The sequence below is a fragment of the Platichthys flesus genome, chromosome 14, assembly GCF_949316205.1.
Source record: "Platichthys flesus chromosome 14, fPlaFle2.1, whole genome shotgun sequence".
NCBI lineage: Eukaryota > Metazoa > Chordata > Actinopteri > Pleuronectiformes > Pleuronectidae > Platichthys > Platichthys flesus.
In genome coordinates this window covers 23,667,577-23,686,174 of record NC_084958.1, presented here as the reverse complement: position 1 = coordinate 23,686,174, position 18,598 = coordinate 23,667,577, and the positions used below count along the sequence as shown (strand labels likewise).

The window sequence follows — 18,598 nt, the reverse complement described above, 5'->3', positions numbered from 1 at the left end:
AGAGTATCCACGAGTCACAACTTCAACATGTGGACGCTCCTGACTCCAGAGACGTTTTCAGACATGAACTTCATGGACTGTGTCTCCAGTGGAGATGCTCTGGCGCTGGGGCCCAGCGGATGTCCCACCTTGCTGACGTGCTGGCAGAACGGCGGGTTGGCGATCATCTGGCTCAGGAAGTTGAGATACGCCGCCACCAGCGCCATGACGCCGCAGCGGATGAACATGGGCATGTTCTCCTCGTTGGCCAGAGCCATGTCCTGGTGGAAGAGACACCAGAGACAACAACCAGTTAAACCAGTTAGAAGCAAACTAACTGGAGAAAAGTGAAAGACCATAAAAGAGCCTGAACATGATTCTAATGAACAATCTACCACAGACACACAATACACACACTACACACATCATTATCAACCCGACAAGCTCGTTGTGTCACCCAGGGGTCGTTACCCTGGCAACGACCTTTGTACTGAAAGTGTGAAAACACAATCAAATGAAAGAGCCCCCCCCCCCCCCCCCCCCCGCAACCTCGGGGGGTCCAGGGGAAATCTCCCTGCAGCCCTGGAAACCCTGCACTAGGATTAAGAAGATATTGTGATGTGTGTGTGTGTGTGTGTGTGTGTGTGTGTGTGTGTGTGTGTTCACATGACAACATCTGCTGCTTTCTGGATCTTTCCCAGTGCTGATAAACCAGCTACACAAGTATCTTCATGTGTGAGTGTGTTTGTTTTGTGTGTCCAACACTTGGAAGCTCAGGTGGAAATAAGACCCACATCATTTTTTGAACCAGCGGTGTGTTGGACACACCTCAGCCATGAGGATCATGTCTAATGACTGACAGCTCCAGGTGAGTCGAGCTTTCAAAGACCTGCTTCGACCAGAGCTTGAGTTTTGTGTTCGTTGATGTTTTACTGATTCTGACAACAGCACTGAAAACTTTAAAGCTTCTCTTCGATAAACGAGCACAGGCTGAGTCGGTGTCACCTGCAGGGCGATGGCGAGGCGGATGAGGTCGATGACCACCTCCTCGTTGGCCAGCTCGATGGTCAGGATGGCCAGGCTGGTGAAGAGCAGCTCAAAGTTCTTCTGCACGTTGTCCTCTTCTTTGCAGCCCAGGTAGATGTGACGGTAGAGCTGCTGGCCGTGCTGGACACCAGAGAGGAAGGAAGAGGAGGACACATTGAAGAGAGGAGGACGAGGAGGACACATTGAAGAGAAAAAGGAAGAGGAGGACACATTGAAGAGAGGACAGATAGAGAGCGAGGACACCACAGAGAAAGATATGATTCTTCAAATCAACCAGTCGATTATTAAATTTTTATTTTAACTCCGACACGTTCAAGTCTTGATTTGTAAAGGTCAAAATAATCTCACACCGTAATGGAAACAGGAAAAAAGTATTTGGGCCAATTACAAGCAAATAAATCTGAGAATAATGTCGGTATTTACAAGAATAAAGTCGTAACTTTACAATAATAAAGCCATAATTGTAAAAAACTAAAGTGGTAAACTCGTCATGTTAATCTGCTTCTTGTTAAATGACTGGTGAGCACACTTGTCATGTGTGTAGTTGGGGTTCAGTAAAGTTCAGTGTTGAAGTTTGTGCGATTTGAACACGTGATCTGTTCAATATGAATAAACTTTGAATAAGCAGGTGACCAGTGCAGCTCTTTATTTGCTGTGGCTCAGTTTCTGAAGATCACGTCTTCAGCTTGAGAAACAAAACGCGGTCGAAGAAACACTCTGAGTTCAACCAGAGGTTCAGAACAGACACGGAACTGAAAAGACAGCAGCGCCGTGAAACTGAGAAAATAAATCACACTCATTCGGATTCAGTCTAAAATTAAACCTCCTTGTCTGAGGCGTCAGTCTTTAGAAAATAAATGTGAAAGCAGAATCTCATAACGAGGCCCGGTGCGTCCATTCACCGCTGATGAAGACGGTGAATCACCTCTAACGAGCCCCACGGCAGATAAGAGCCGGTGTTGGTGAAGTGAAGGGAGGAAACATCCAGTGAAATGTTCTGCCCCCTGGTGGTTGTGTCGGGTGTGAGACATGTGGGTGAAGGTCAAAGCTCAAGTGGGATCCACAGGTGAACAACTTAAACTCTTGAGCTCTTTTTGGAAATGCCATGTTCTGAGCATGACCGGGCTTCTGCTGTCGGGTTCAACACGGGGGCAACACGGGGTCAACACGGGGTCAACACGGGGTCAACACGGGGTCACCACGGGGTCACCACGGGGTCAACATGCTCCCACACCTCAGAGGAGAAGCTCATGGATTGAAATATCGTTTTTTAATCGTTTCATTAACACAAGTTGTTTTCCTCTGAGTTGCAGTGTCTCATCAAGGGGGGGGTGTAACTTTAACGCTGACCCTGGGACAGTTCCTCAAAGTGAACGAGCAGCGCTTGGTTTGTGAGACGAGTGTAAAAGCTGCAGAGGAGAGAAGAGGAGGAGTCTCTACCTTCTTCATGAAGGCCACGTCCTGCTTGGAAATCTTTTCTCTTTTGATCTTCAGTGCTGCAACGTTAGGGATGATTCTGAAACAGAGACACAAAATCAGAATCCACTGACACGTTCTCACTTCTTTGTTAAATGCACTGTTCCTCTAGTGGACTCTGATCTGAGGCACTGACAGGATGCTGGAGAACTTGGTACCTGATGCCGCGGAGCTTGGCCCGGTTGTCGTGGCGGTCGATGATGTTCAGCAGGATCTCCAGCACCAGCTGCCTCAGCTCGCTGTCCTCCATCAGGGAGATGGAGAAGAGCGGGTCCAGGAAGGGGTGAGGCAGAGCAGCCGCCATGGACTTGGACTTGAAGCCTGAGGTCACCTGAGGCGGAGGGAGACGGGGGGGGCTTAAAGGTTACGTTCACCAGCAGCTGAAACTGTCTCAACGTCGACCTTTATGGTGCGTGAGTCTGATACCAGGATTTATGACTAGTGTGAACAGCTGGGGGGGGGTGTGTGTATTCTACTCCACCTAATACATGAGGTGCAAACTCAATGGCTCCCTCTCTCTAGTTGTGTTCACACCTCCGAGACGGAGAGACTGAACCAGGGGGACAGGAGGACAGGAGGACGCCGTAATAAGTCACAGTGTGAGCGTTCACGAAACTCTGCAGCGCACTGGGATGCTGCAGGAAACAAGCGCACCCTCCTTGTGTGGGTGTGTGTGTGTGTGTGTGTGTGTGTGTGTGTGTGTGTGTGTGTGTGGCATTGACACCGTGCACGTGTCTGAGCGCCACCTGCGTCTCGTCGCCTCAGTTTCTTACTGAAGCAGATCATTTATTATTATTACAGAGGAGGAGACGTCTTCAAGTGCTGACGATGAAAAACAATAATTGAGACGAACAGGAAGTCAAACAGTGTTTGACATGATCGTAAACAAGTAAAATAAGATTTCATTAAACAGCAGCTGATTGGTTATTATTATATTTTCTACTTTATTAATGAAATGATAAATGAAAAGATCTTCTCCGGCTTTGTGAGTCTGTTTTAAAAAGTGCTGAGTAAATCAAGTTTATCTGTATTATCATTATTTGTGTTAGTGTGGAGTTGGGTTTGTAAAATTCTTGATTCATTTTCTGCAACAATCATTAAAATTAAAAACGTGTCTTCCTCTGCAGAAGGAAGGTTTGATGTGTCTGCAGGAGGACTCACCATGATGAGGGAGCTGAGCAGCATGGCCTGGATCCTCTTGGTTCCCTGATGCCTGAAGACGACAAACACATGGAGTCACTTCTTCATCCTGAGACTCGTGTCCCGCTTCAGCTCCAAACCTGCTCTCACACTTCACAACTCTTCAGCTCTGGTTTCGGTTACTTCTGCTGTTATTTAATTCAATACTTGATTTTAACTCCATATTCACCAGAGAGCTGCTGGACTCCTGCTCCAAGGAGGAGTCGCAGTTTGTCCTTTAAGCAAATGGAGCCTTGTTCAAGTTACCACCCGTATGGGACACTCAGAGACATAAAACAAACACACCCACACCGACAAGCTGCAGAGACACATGACATGAGGAGGAGAAAGAAGAGAGGAGGAGGATGGAGGGAGAAGGGACAGGAGGAGGGACAGGATGATAGAGAAGAGAAGAAGGGAGTAGAGGAGGGAGAAGAGGAGGGAGAATAGGAAGGAGAAGAAGAGGGACAGGGGGATGGAGAATAGGAAGGAGAAGAGGAGGATGGTTAAGAGGAGGGAGAAGAGGATGAGGGAGAAGAGTAAGGATGAGAGGAGGGAGAAGAGGAGGGAGATGAGGAAGGAAAAGAGGAGGGAGATGAGAGGAGGGAGATGAGGAGGAGGGAGAGGAGGAAGGAGGAGGGGGAGGAGGAAGGAGGTGGGAGATGAGGAGGAGGGGGAGGAGGAAGGAGGTGGGAGACGAGGAGGAGGGAGAAGAGTAAGGATGAGAGGAGGGAGAAGAGGAGGGGGATGAGGAAGGAGAAGAGGAGGGAGATGAGAGGAGGGAGATGAGGAGGAGGGGGAGGAGGAAGGAGGAGGGAGATGAGGAGGAGGGGGAGGAGGAAGGAGGTGGGAGATGAGGAGGAGGGAGAAGAGTAAGGGTGAGAGGAGGGAGAAGAGGAGGGAGATGAGGAAGGAGAAGAGGAGGGAGATGAGAGGAGGGAGATGAGGAGGAGGGAGAGGAGGAAGGAGGAGGGAGATGAGGAGGAGGGGGAGGAGGAAGGAGGAGGGAGATGAGAGGAGGGAGATGAGGAGGAGGGAGAAGAGGAGGAGGACAGAGTTTCGTTTGATTCAGGATTATCTTTTCTTGAACCCCTGAGGTCTGAGGGATTAGCATGTTTTCCTTTTTTTAAGGACGGAGATCTGGATTCACCGCGGGGCGTCAAGGAGGTGAAGTGAGGACAGATTGAGACACAATTCACTGGATGAGAAGAGGAGAGAGAGTGTGTGTGTGTGTGTGTGTGTGTGTGTGTGTGATCCTCTCAGCCGACAGTGTCATCATTAACTACGTCAACACTTCAATGATCAGGTCAGTGTTGATGGACTCTGATGTGTCTCATTCATTCTGGTCTGAAGGTCTATGTCTCTCCATCATATCAACACCTCTCAGAGACACATTCACATGTGTCGACCATCCAGATGTTCTGGCTTACATCTGGGAGTCGTCGTGTCGGCCATCTTTGTTCACAGAGGACGAGGACTCACCCGATCTTGCTGGTGTCCATGGTGTGGCAGGGGGTTCCGTACACCGGCACTTTGCCCATGATGAACATCATGACCTCCGCTCGCTGGTAGTCTGGAAGGTTCCCCCCGAAGAAGCCTGAGAGGAGGAGCAGAGACGAGGGGCGAGTCAGCACTCCAGTGAGAACACCATGAAGAGTCAGAGGAGACGTGAGCTCACCGATGGTCTGGATGATGGCGTTCTGGACGATCCGCTCCTCGCTCTCTTTGCCGCGGCCGGACGAGACGCTGACGCAGGAGCTTCTCCTCGAGCTGTCGCCCATCTCGAAGTCCACGCTCATCCTCAGGTGTTTGAGGAGAGTGTTGAAGACCTCCAGCACCGTGGGACCTGCAGACACACACACAGACACACACATAAATATCAGTCCTCTAAACATGGTGGGGGGGTTTCATCTGCTAACTCAACCAAAATGTTGAAAAAAATCTAAAACCACTTCAGTCTGGTTCCATCTGAAAGTGAACTCGTCCCTTTTCTGTGTTGATCCCTCACATTGTGACATGAGGACTTCTACAACTACACAACATCACTTCACTGTGCTGCTCTACAACATCAACATTCAGATACAACATCACAACTGATCTGAATCCAACAGGTTCAGACTCACTACTCCTGTGTCACTGTGAACTGGATGACCACTCCCGTACGATCAGTAAATATCAGAAACACATTTCAACACAATGCCTCTCGTGTCCAAATCAAAATGTAGATTTTCCTTCTTTAACCAAAGCTCCTCGTGCTTCACATTATTTACATGAAGTGATTTTCACAAAGGCTTTGAAGGAAAACTAAATTTTATAATTTATTTCTGGATTTTATGACCAGTTTTTTAATATTTCTGACATTAAATAGAGCACACTGTGTTTCCTGGTGCCGGGCGTCCACCTGGTCACAAACTGTTCTCTACTGAATATCCAGCTGGGATCTAAACACATGGTGATACCGTACCGAGCCACAGATTGGGAGGAGTGGTGTTTTCACTTTCAAAGGAGAAATCACTTCTTTTGGACTCTTGAGTCATTCCTGTTCAAAGAGAAACGTTTGTTCGCCCGGGCGAAGGCAGTGAAACACACACACTGCTGAAATAAGTTCAAATACAAATCTAACTCAATAAACTCAAGATAATGTAGTTTCCTCAACGGCAGATTATCCAATTAAAACCATATCTCAACACAACTTGATGAAAACTTTATTTCTCGGACACTTAATCAGATTTTTCAGAGGCTGAGATCTAAAAGTTTCATTAAACGTTGAGTTTCATCAGGTTTGTTTTTTTACAGGTGAATAAAAGAGCTCAGTTCAAATCCTTCTCCTTAGAAAAGCTTGTGTTTTTCATCTTGTGATGTGAATCCTCCTCTGCAGCTGTTTGTGTTAACACTTTGTTCACATTGTGAGAAGTTTTCTCCAGTGTTGTGAAACTTTGCAGCTGCATTTTGAAATATTAATTTAACGTTGTCGTGTCATAATAAAGTCCCAAGCCTCCCAAACAACTAAACACAATATTTAAACCTATGATGATATTAAACCGGGAAACGAATTCCAACGAGGACCATGTTTCAGTTTCACTTCAGAAATGATTCATTGTTTTGCTGACAAATGAATTATCTGCCTGTTTAGTTTTTTATTGAGTTAATGGAGAGACATCATTCCCTCGTCCACCTCCGGGGGGCGCTGCTCTGATCCTGTCACTCACCCACGGAGCCTTTGGCGGCGATGGCCACCGTCTCCAGCAGCACCTGCACGATGCCGGCTCTGACCCGTGGAGCCGTCTTCTTGTGAGTGTCCAGGTGGTTCAGCACCTGCTGGATGACGTGGTGGGAGTGCTGCGCCTGGAGGACACACACAGACACACAAAGGTAAATGTTAAAGATGGCGGAGCAGCCCCGATCAGAGCGAGGTGGTGAAACAGGAGGAGACCGATCTGTGAGCTCTGTACCTGGATGGAGTACATGATGATTCTGAAGCAGGACACTGCAAACTCGTTGGGGTCCCACAGGTGGTGGTTGTCCAGGTGCCTGAACACAATGAATATTCAGGTTTTAACAACACAGAGACTTTTATATGTTCACGAGTCAGATGTGTTTGATCATCACCACTGATTGTGAAATGATGTGTTTCCCTTGAGGATAACGAGAGTCAAACGCCTGGTTCTCTGGAGGTCGAGGGCTCCAGAGTGTGGGACCAGATGTTCTCGTCCACAGTGACTCACGAGATGAAAAGCTCCTTCAGCTGCTTGGAGAGGCAGCGCGATCGCTTCCACTTCAGGAGAAGAGACTAAAGAGCCCAGAGCCCAGAGCCGAGAGCCCAGAGCCCAGAGCCCAGACGGGAGGTAAAACCGTCTGCGGCTGATCCTGGGTCTGTCAGAGGAGGTTTGTAACTGTGACCCCAGAGTTCAGGTCTCAAACAGAACAGAGGGCATCAGGTGACATCTGCAGAACACTGTGGTTCAGCTCCACCACAGGTTGATCAGTGGCTCTGCATCTTCTCCTGTTGGTGTTTCAAACCTTCACGGTGACTTTAAATGGACCATAGTTCACTAAATGAACATGGATGTATATCTGGCATGTTGTTGAATTCTTTGTGTCGTGATGCTGAGCACATCTGTTCTCTCCTTCGTTCCGCACCTCCACCTCCTGTGTGGAACGCTGGGGGGGGGGGGGGACCTCCTCTCGAAAAACTTCACACCCACGAACCAGCCCCGGCAGAGAGCCGCCATTTTAAACAGTCTGCTGAGATCGATGCCAACACGGAGTTAGAGTCAGAGAAAGAGGAGGAGAAAAGGAGATGGATGGAGGAGAGGAGGAGAGGAGGTGGACGGAGTCAGAGAAAGAGGAGGAGAAAAGGTGGTGGATTGAGTCAGAGGGAGGAGAGGAGAAAAAGAGGTGGATGGAGTCAGAGGGAGGAGAGGAGAAGAGGAGGTGGATGGAGTCAGAGGGAGGAGAGGAGAAAAGGAGATGGATGGAATCAGAGGGAGGAGAGGAGAAAGGGAGATGGACGGAGTCAGAGGGAGGAGAGGAGAAAAGGAGATGGATGGAATCAGAGGGAGGAGAGGAGAAAAGGAGGTGGATTGAATCAGAGGGAGGAGAGGAGAAAAGGAGATGGACGGAGTCAGAGGAAGGAGAGCAGAAAAGGAGGTGGATGGAGTCAGAGGGAGGAGAGGAGAAGAGGAGATGGATGAGTCAGAGGGAGGAGAGGAGAAAAGGAGATGGATGGAATCAGAGGGAGGAGAGGAGAAAAGGAGATGGACGGAGTCAGAGGGAGGAGAGGAGAAAAGGAGATGGATGGAATCAGAGGGAGGAGAGGAGAAAAGGAGATGGACGGAGTCAGAGGGAGGAGAGGAGAAAAGGAGATGGATGGAATCAGAGGGAGGAGAGGAGAAGAGGAGGTGGATGGAGTCAGAGGGAGGAGAGGAGAAGAGGAGGTGGATGGAGTCAGAGGGAGGAGAGGAGAAAAGGAGATGGATGGAGTCAGAGGGAGGAGAGGAGATAAGGAGATGGATGGAGTCAGAGGGAGGAGAGGAGAAAAGGAGGTGGATGGAATCAGAGGGAGGAGAGGAGAAGAGGAGGTGGATGGAGTCAGAGGGAGGAGAGGAGAAAAGGAGAGACACAGGGAGAGAGGGGAGGAAGCAGAGGAGGTGATGAGGAGGATTGGGAGCTGATGTTTGAGAACGATTCACCAAAATGACGTCAAACTAACCCCCCCCCCCCATTAACCCCAATCCCAGTTATTTATAGACGGGAGGCGCTCTCCTCCCCCTCCTCCCCCACCTCCCCCTCGCTGCAGGGGCTTTGCAGGAGGAAACTCAGAAACAGGGACAGACACGAAGCTCCTCGACCGTTTAACCCACAGAGAAACTAAAGAGGTGAGAGGAAGACGTTCGGTCCTGAGCTGCTGATGATCACTCACACCTCGGACAACACATTCTAAATCAACAGTATTTCCACCATCCAAGGTGACTCACCTCAAGATAAGAGACTGGGAAACAATGTTGTGTTCTCCTGTAGAAGCTTCAAGTCGTATGTTATCAACATGTGCACAGCTCTCTCACCTCATGAGCTTAACAAATAAAGAACTGGTGAAGTCACTGCACATGAAATCAGCTTTAAATGTTAAGATGACAAAACACTGAAGTTGATGTTCTACTGGGTTTCTGAGGGAAGACACTAGAAACAAACCAAAGTGCACTTATTTTGATTTAATTTTATGAGTACAACTAATCTTCACCTCATTAGACAACAAGTTAAAATAGAGCTTGTGAACTTCGTTGATTAGAAGATTTTACAGTTGTGTTGTGTTTCTTTAGTGTTTCCTGTGCCTGGTGATTGATTGTGTTACAGTGGAAGAGGTTGATTGACAGCGACAGAGTGACACAGACGAGGAGACACTTTAATAAACTCAGCAGACGGAGGAGAGGACGAGGAAAGAAGACAACTGCTAGTTGCTGGTTCACTGCTACTTCCATCGATTTGTTGACTTGTGTTATTGTGTGACTTTCAGTGATGGAAGAGGTTTAATCCATTTACAACACATCAACACAAACAAAGCAGCGGTGCACCACAAAATGACTGCTTATGAGTCTGGTGGCTTTGAAAACAACTAGATGCTGGTTGTTTGTACAATCACACTGATGTCAAGTCCATTCAGACTCATATGATACATGTACTCAAGAGTTTTAAGGAATTCACCTTTGGCCTTCACCTTTGGCCTTTGACCTTCGACCACTTTATTCTAATCAGATGGACTCAGGAATCATCTGTTAAAACCAAGAGAGTGAATGTGAACTTTTAGATTTTCACGTTTAGTGGCTTTTCTGTACAAATACAGAAAGTGTGATCATTTACCATCATGCTAATTTGGGACAAATTGGATATAAATATATTTTCAGCTGCACAGAAGCAATATCAAAATCGAACCAAAGAAACACACGGGAATAGAAAACACAACGCCTCCAGTAATAGATTTAAGAACAGGACCCATCTGTCTGTTTCCCCACTGAGGTCTGTTTGAATGGGTTTAAATCAGATTGGTGCCTTTCTGTCAGAAACAAGGTGCTGGACGTTACATCACATCTCTCAGCAAACTGGATTCACATCGAGCCCTAACAGACACTTAAGCTTCAGCTCCTGAAAACAATCAATAGCTCGGCGCCTGAAGGTCTGAGCCAGAGCAGTCCGACAATTCACCCAACGTGTGTCACAGCAGAGAGACAAACTTAAACACCTTGAAGCTTCTCCCAGTCTGTGTCTCTGGATCTTCTCCTGCAGCCTCCTGGTAACATGTGTGTAGCATGTCAGAGTGAGTCCATGTGAGGAACCAGCAGGACAATGTATGGAAGCTTCCCAGAGAGCGAGTGGACGTGTTGATGAGGTTTCTAACACGTGACGTGAAACTGGAAGAACATCTCAGGATGAAGAAGAGGAGCCGGACACGTAGAAGACGAAGACGTCCACTTGGAAACACGAGGAGATTCCAGATCTTCTGGTGATGAGGGCCGACCCGGTGTGGATGAGCTGTAAACAACAACACTGATCTTTCCACAGCAGAGTTCATACGTCATGTCCCGCCTCCTGCTGCTCTACAGGCTCCGCCTCCTGCTGCTCTACAGGCTCCGCCCCTGCTGCTATACAGGCTCCGCCCCTCGCCTGGAGGTTCCCCCCATTTTCCTGTTAGGACGAGTCGGACCCAACAACCTGCTGCTGCTTCACAATCACCAACTACACAACATGTCCAGACAGAGTTCCTGTCTGAAATCAGCTCAGTGATCATCATTGTTATTCAGATTCATGACGCTCCCTTCTGTCCCAGCAGAACTCTGACCGACCCAGTGACATCACATCCCTGGAGCCGACCTGCCAGCGAGACTGGAACCTGCCGGAGAGAGGAGGAGTCATCTAAACGTGTGAACGAGCTTCTCCTGCTGAAGCTGTGGAGGAGGAAGAAGACGAGGCAGCACTCAGAGCGGCTCAGCCGAGCGGAAACACACCGGGACGGCTGAACGTCCCAGCGGGCCGCGGCCACTTGCTCTGTAATTGTCCAATTGATGTGAAGCGTGTCGAGTGGCGAGGCGGCGTGGCCTGTGAGAGCCGGGACGGGGATGTTTGATTCCCAGGAGGGACACGTGGTCACCGGGTGGCTGTTGTGTGAACGCAGCTCACCACCGCCTGATAACAAGAGCTCATTTAATCTCCTGTGTGTGCTGGGAGTGTGCGGTGAGGAAGAGGGTGTGTGTGTGTGTGTGTGTGTGTGTGTGTGTGTGTGTGTGTGTGTGAGTGTGTGATTGTTTGTGCCAGAAAATGAATGCAGGGCTTGTAAGAGGATGTCCTGAAATTGTCCCTAAACACAACAAACATCCAAGTACACACTCTTCCAGTGTGCACACAGGTTTGGAGGTTGTGTTGTGAGAACACGATGTCAGAGCCAGTTGCTCCTCACGTGTGGCGGGAGAGGAACGTCTGGAACCTCCTGATCAGCTGCTCCTCCCACCAGAAGAAACTAAGTGATTGGACCTTTTCAGCCTTTTAAATAAAATAATAACATAAACGTTGCATATTGAATCCTGCTCCTGCTTTTCCAGTATGAACAACAATAGCTGTAGAGTAGAGAACATGTTGTTGTTGTTTTATATTGTGTGTCTTTGTACTCACACTAAGACGGGCCGGACAGCGTTGTTCATGTTGCCGTAGGCCGCCCGGCCCAGCAGCTCTCTGAAGCAGCTCTCAGCCAGCGACGCCGGGTTCTCCTCGCCGTCCTGCCCCGCCCCCGACGGCGTGCCGGGGTGCCCCGCCCTGCAGGAGGAGAGGGGGAGGGGTCAGTGGAGGGGGTACAGGGAAGCACTTCCTGAACAGCAGCAGTGAAGACAGCTAATCTGAAAACAACCTCCATCAACAACATGTTTTAAAATTGAAATTATTGGAGACGCTTCAACGATCAATTCTTCACATCACACACAAAACACACGTGTGAGAGCGAAGCAGAGTGAAGTGACAGAGAGAGAAACCTCCAGGATGAAGAGCGAGGAACCTGAGACGGAGCCGAGGCTGAAGAGAAATCAATCAGAGCAGCTGAAAAGAGGGAGAAATCAGAGGAAAGAGTATCGACCAGCCTCAGTCAGATAGGTCTGTGTGTGTGTGTGTGTGGGGGGGGTCAATCTGTCTGGAGACACTATAAAAAGATCTAACGTAGGTACGGAATGTTCTAAATGTCCAATCATCACAGAGCAGATCAATGAAACGATGATAGAAACTTTATTCATTTACAGGTTCTCCCGGTTCTTGAAGAGGTTCTTAGGATCCTTCATGATATTTCAGGTTCTAGGAGTTTTGGGTTCTTGTGATGATTGGGACGGTTCTCTGGATCCTTCAAGGTGTTATTGTGGTCGATTGGAAGGTTGTCACTTTCCTTTACAAGGCTCCCGTTGGAATTGAGAAGCTTCCCTGGACTGTTCAGAAAGCTTCAGTGGTTGATTGGAAGGTTCTTGAAGTCCTTCAGGAAGTTCCACAAATCATGAAAAAAAACTGACTTAAAACCAATAAATGAAACTACATTTTTTATGTTATTTTAATAACACATTTTTCTTTCAACTTAAAGTTAACATTTTTCCTTTTGTTGGTATCGCTGCTCATTATGAATCACTTAATATCAGGAGAATAGTTTTTTCTATCAGAGGTATCATTGTCACTAAGAGACGGCTCCTAAAAGTGAAGCCAAAGCATCTTGATCACCCCTGGTGGCTGGCTGCAGTATGGATCATAACCCTGCCTCCTCCATGTTAGAAAATGGTACATGGAACTCCAAAAAATAAAAATAAAAAGATATCTAAGTATACGTCTGTATCGTATTAATAAATATTTCCATGAAAGTGAACTGGTGTGCACTTTTGATCTAATGTTCTTTTATCGACAGGAGGGATGAAGAGCAAAGGGGGGGGGGGGGGGGGGACAAAGGGCAGCAGGTCGGAGTTGAACCCACGGCAGACGACCCGCTCCACCAGGTGAGCGGAGCTAAACGCTTGTTAAGGTGTAAACACCCGGTGGTCGAGGCCGACGGAGAAAAGTGGCTTCAGCCGAGGAGAGTGCGGCTGTGATTGTGTGTCGCTGTGTGTGATTGTGTGTCGCTGTGTGTGATTGCAGCCGTGTGAACCCGGCCAGATGACACGGTGATGTGCGCTGTGTGATTACCGATGACAATCAGGATGATTACCCTGCAGTTTGAACTCTTTACTCCCGATGACTGGGAGCTGATGCATTTCTTCAACGGGACATTTCCAGTGGTTCCGAGTGGAAAGATGCTCAGGATCAAATCCACTTCTCTCTGCTCATCAGGATCCATCTGTGGCAGGTGGGGGGGGGATTCACCTCAAGAGATCATTTCAACCCGATTCTGATCCATGGGACTCGAAACTGAGACTCTACTTCACTGGCAGAAATTACAGCTTTAGTTATCGATCTAATGAAATAATAATAGAACCCATGTCTGAGGAAGCATCTCATCAGCTTCCCACTCGTTGTGAAGGGCTCAGCAGAGGGTTACGTTTCAGATTATCAAACTCCATACAAACAGCAGAGTGGCTCTGACTCATCAACACAAGTGATGCTGTGGATCACGACAGGTTGTGTGTCCAGTCGAAGGAGAACAGACCTCTGTGCAGCAGCAGATCTTTACCTCAGGTCCTGTGGACTGAAGAGCTGCGGCCAGGATCACCACAGACACAACAGCCAGGTTCAGAACAGACACTGGTCTGTTAAACTATAGAAGCAGAGAGACTCTCTCACTCTTCTCTGTGCAGGACGGACAGCGGCACTCAAGTCAATTGTATTTGTATAGCGTCAAATCCTAATATACATGATCTCAGGCACTTGACAGTGAAGGTCAAGAACCTGAAGCTTCCCTGCGTCACCCAGACATCGAGGTGGAGGCTGTGGTGGGATCACATCCTAACTCACTCTCTTCCTCTGCCCTTGATGAAGTTACGGCTTCTTGTGTGGCTTCATGAACAGAGAAGTAAAGAGGAGAAGAAACCCTCAAATGGATGAATAAAAAAAAAAACAGGATCCAAAAATAGCTTTTTGTTCACATGGAAACCATCCGAACGAGACAGAGGCACGAGGAGAGACCGAGGAAGAAGAGGGGGGGGGGGTAGAAAACAGTCAGGAGATGAAGAGGATGGAAAAGGAGAAGATGAAGAAGGAGAAGTGCAGAAGTGAGGGAAAGACAAGTAACAGAGAAAGAGGAGAGGAGGACAGGTCTTTCCTGCTGACATAAAAAATAAATAATAATAACATGGATAAGAAACTCTTCTCTAGTGTCCAAAATCTGTTTGAGCAGCTCCCTCTGTCGGTCCAGATGCAAAGCCTGATGTTTAACGGACTCAAATTATTAAGGAACAATGAATTGATCAAAATGTCATACATGTCAGAGTAATGTGTGAAATATGAGTTCCTTCTTGTGGTTTCTTTTGGGTGAAATGTGTGTGTCCTCGCTGCTCTCTGCACCAGGGAGAGAGGATGAGGAGAACGCTGAGAACTCCTCAGTGTGACACATCAGCAGGATTCCCCCCCTCACCTCCCTCACCCTGGATTTGAGGATTGAGTGAATATAATGAGGTTTGAGGTGCGAGGAGAGCGAGAGCAGTGATTCCCCCCCGGCTGGAGTTCAGAGGAAGGTTTCTCTCACTGAAGCAGGAGGTCAAAAACAAAGACGAGCAGAAAACAAACAGGTTTATAAAGTATGTTTGTCCTCAGATGTGTTTCCTCTGAGTGGGTAAGAGTTTAATTCTTCAAGACAAACCCAAACTAAATTTAAACTGTGATGACTGCTCTTCACACCAGGAGACAGAGGTTATATTCTCTCTCATGAGGACTGGAGGAGCTGGGGATCGAACCACCGGATGACCCGCTCTCCCTCCCGAGCTGTGTGCGTGTGCCTCACCTGTCCAGGTCGTCGCTGTCCTGCATGTTGAAGAGCATGGAGGGGATCAGCTTGTCCATGTGCTGCGGCTCCCAGATGATGGCCTGCAGCTCGTCGTTCACCGTCTTCCTCACCACGCCCTGCAGCCCCTTGATCCCCGCCACTCGGATCCTGCACCAGGGAACCGGTAACACGCTTATTGGATAAAATGAAATCACAACTTTATTCTTGTAATCGCTCATATTCTTAAATATGCCCTTAATATGTCGTTGTGGTGAAGAGCCCACAGCAGCCTCAGGCTCCCTCGATTCAATCTGAAAAGCTCTGGTCGGTGAATAAGAGAATTAAAAACATCTCATGCAGGTTCCACTCGAGCAAAGTGACTTTTCAAACATCAGGCTGCAGGTTTATTTCTAAGAGAAGAAAAGGGAACTAGTTGGGAGCTCGGTGTTAGACAAACAGAATTCTTCATTGTTTTCGAAAAGACACAGAACGTCTCTGCCTGACAGCTGGATTGTTAAGAAGGTATAAATAGCTCGGTGGTGGCGGTGAGTCTCAGGCGAGGCTGTGACACCGCGCTTCACAAGACGCCTGCTCCCAGGGCGACGCCCACATTCAGACTGCGGCACAGATCGGCAGAGTATTAAAACAAAACCTGGAGACTTTATGTAGAAATACATCATTTCTGTCTCCTGTACAAGTCTGTGTGTGTGTGTGTGTGTGTGTGTGTGTGTGTGTGTGTGTGTGTGTGTGTTAGCGGGTTTTTGTTTTCTTCTTCTTCCTCTCTCTCCTGTATTTCATTATTTGTCTGGCTGCCAAGGTGGAGACGAATTCCCAAATAGAATCTCTCTGGCGGTTATTGGATCCGGCCCGAGGCGAGGTCACCCGCCTGCTTTTCATTTCATCGCTCAAACACTCGCCGGCGTCGCGAGCGGAGACTAAAGACAGAAATAGGAAAATGTGATGGAAGACGCGCTCGGCTCTGATTGGTCCACAGAGGCGGAGTACAGTCGTGTGTATGTGTGTGTGTGTTATTGTGAGGAACAGTTTATTATTATTTAGTTTGGACATCAGAACTGTTTGATTCTGCGGATCTACGAAGCTGTGGAGGGAACTGTGGTGAATTTCGATTGGTGTTTACCGCGGCCAATAGCGTCGATGGAAACTATGAATTCATCGTCACAGGGAGGAAGTAAAGAATTCCCAAAAGCTTTCTGATTGGACACTAAAGAGGAAATGGCCCCGAGAGCAGGATGAGTCATCAAACAGTTTAAAGTGTTGTTTCCACTTTGCACTGTTTCCTTTGTGTCCGTGTCACCACAGTGGTTCTGACCTTTGACCTCCCAGATCTAAGCAGTTAATCCTTGAGTCTAAATATGTTGGCCAAATCTGAGGAAAGTCCCTCATGTTCACATCATGATGGGAAATACCATAAAACATAATTCCTCCAGCCACTGGGGGCTGCCGGAGGAATCACTGGGTCAAGGTGGAGCTCTCGGCTGAGTGACGCCCTGAAGCAGCAGAGAAGTGAAGATCTGCTCCTCAAGCCTCCGGTGATCAGGTGAAGAGCTGCCCAGTAAGTGGAGGCTCGGCCGGTGAGTGTCGGGGGAGAAGCTGCTCTCAGGAGGAGACGAGTCCTCCAGAGCTTCTTCAGGATCTTGAGGATCCTGAATCTGCTCTCGAATAAGAACAAGACGGCTCAACAATTACAATTATTAGTCTTTTATTAACAATAAACATTATTATCATCATTATCAGTATTGCTGTTATTTATTGAATGAGCCGTCACTGCTCCTGTTACTAATCATAACTTGAAGCTGACGGATTTAAAGGTTTGCTAATTCAGAATTTGACAGAATAAACGATGGAGAGAAGTCGAACATCTACGTAAAAGATGTGTTTGTATTCTTATTTCAAGTTTGACATACTTTGTTTAATTTATAGTTATTCATAATAAAGTTTATGGTTGAACTGTCAAACTTTTATTATATTTCCTCCACCCCACTTCTTCCAGTTAAAAGGATATTTTTCTCTCCTCGATCATTTGCTCGTGTTTTCTCTATAATTTTCTATAAGTTTCTCCCACACTTCATTTCACCGTCCCGTCTTTCACGTGCTTCATATCTCAGCTCTTCATATCTCAGCTCTTCATATCTCAGCTCTTCATATCTCAGCTCTTCATATCTCAGCTCTTCATATCCCAGCTCTTCATATCTCAGCTCTTCAGACGCAGCAAGCCTCTCCTGAGCTGTGTGGTCGCAGTGGGAGGGGAAGGCCATGAAATATGGATCAGGAGGAGATATATTTAATTCTGTACTCGCTGGATTTAAGTGGGATGAGACCCCCCCCCACCTCTCGCTCGAGAGGATTGTATTACAGCCCCCCCCCCCCCCCCCCACACTGGATGTGCTGTCGCTAGGATCCATCGCTGCATTAGGAGATGAGGCTGTTTCTGAAAGGTGCACGCAGATGATAATCTCAATAACCAGAAATGATGCCACACCGTCAGTATTTCCATAAGTGAAAATTTAAGCCAGTAAATGTGTGTTTTCATTTTACACAGCTTTCGGTGAAGCAGCTGGATTCTCACACTCGATTTCCTGCAGAGAATGAACCAGGGAAACGATCTGCACTGATCCATCAGCTGCTCTCACACGACTGTGAACTGAACATCAGCTGTTCAGGGTTCTTTACACTAGTTGTGCTTTTTAAATGAAGGAAAGTCTGTGCAGTCAGGGAGAGGAGAGCGTCTGCACCTGGGATTATTACAGAGCAACGACATCTGTTATCAATATGTTGCATTGTATTGAGATCTGATCATTTAAAACAGATCTTAAGAGACGTGTCTCTGTGGGGAGCGTCTCCGTCTTCTTACCTGGTTCTGGTCTCAGGGTCGTCGTGCATGGAGTGGCACATGGCACTGAACTGAGACACGAAGAAGTCGTAGCGGCGATGGTAGGAGGGCGTGTCCTCCTCAATGTTGGCAAACTTCACAAACTGGGAAGGAGACAGGAAGGAGGAGAAGACATTCATTAACCTTCGTCTGTCTCAAGGCCTTAGAGGACAACAGAGATGTTTTACAAAGAAGCTGGCAGGATGGAGGACTCTGTGGAAGATGACCGGTTCCAGAAAAAAGCTCAAACATCATTAAAACTTCCAAATTGAGTTCTTATTAACACATTTTGATCATGACCAGCGAGGCTCAATTGAAGTTTACTGATCTGAAGACAAATCTCTGTCCAGTATTCACCAGTTCCTTCAGAGTGCTGAATCTGATTTAAACCACTAAGAATCGTCATCTTCTCTTAATCTTCTCCGACTGATGGTACTTTAGTATCAGACAAAATATTCGAGTTGAACTATTACAGAGAAATCAGTCGAGCCTTCGTTTTGGCAAAGTGTCAGTTTCAGATCTGTCCCCAGTCCACCTCCACCAGTCCACACGGTGGTCCAGCCTCTTCCAGTCCCAGCTGCTGATGGTCTGCAGAGGAACCA

At 47.7% G+C, this 18,598-nt stretch overlaps 1 protein-coding gene across 1 annotated transcript in view; it reads right to left on the bottom strand.

Moving 5' to 3' along the window:
- Nucleotides 1-18,598, bottom strand: part of efr3a (EFR3 homolog A (S. cerevisiae)) — a 52,985-nt gene that overhangs the window by 7,638 nt on the left and 26,749 nt on the right. The window contains exons 6-17 of the mRNA XM_062404600.1: nt 17,979-18,100; nt 15,125-15,274; nt 11,842-11,982; nt 7,134-7,212; nt 6,891-7,026; nt 5,360-5,527; nt 5,164-5,278; nt 3,664-3,715; nt 2,661-2,833; nt 2,467-2,542; nt 985-1,146; nt 129-260 (exon numbers count right to left, since the gene is read on the bottom strand). Of these exons, the coding sequence (XP_062260584.1) occupies nt 129-260; nt 985-1,146; nt 2,467-2,542; nt 2,661-2,833; nt 3,664-3,715; nt 5,164-5,278; nt 5,360-5,527; nt 6,891-7,026; nt 7,134-7,212; nt 11,842-11,982; nt 15,125-15,274; nt 17,979-18,100 (1,506 nt within the window). The remainder of the gene's footprint in view (nt 1-128; nt 261-984; nt 1,147-2,466; nt 2,543-2,660; nt 2,834-3,663; nt 3,716-5,163; nt 5,279-5,359; nt 5,528-6,890; nt 7,027-7,133; nt 7,213-11,841; nt 11,983-15,124; nt 15,275-17,978; nt 18,101-18,598) is intronic.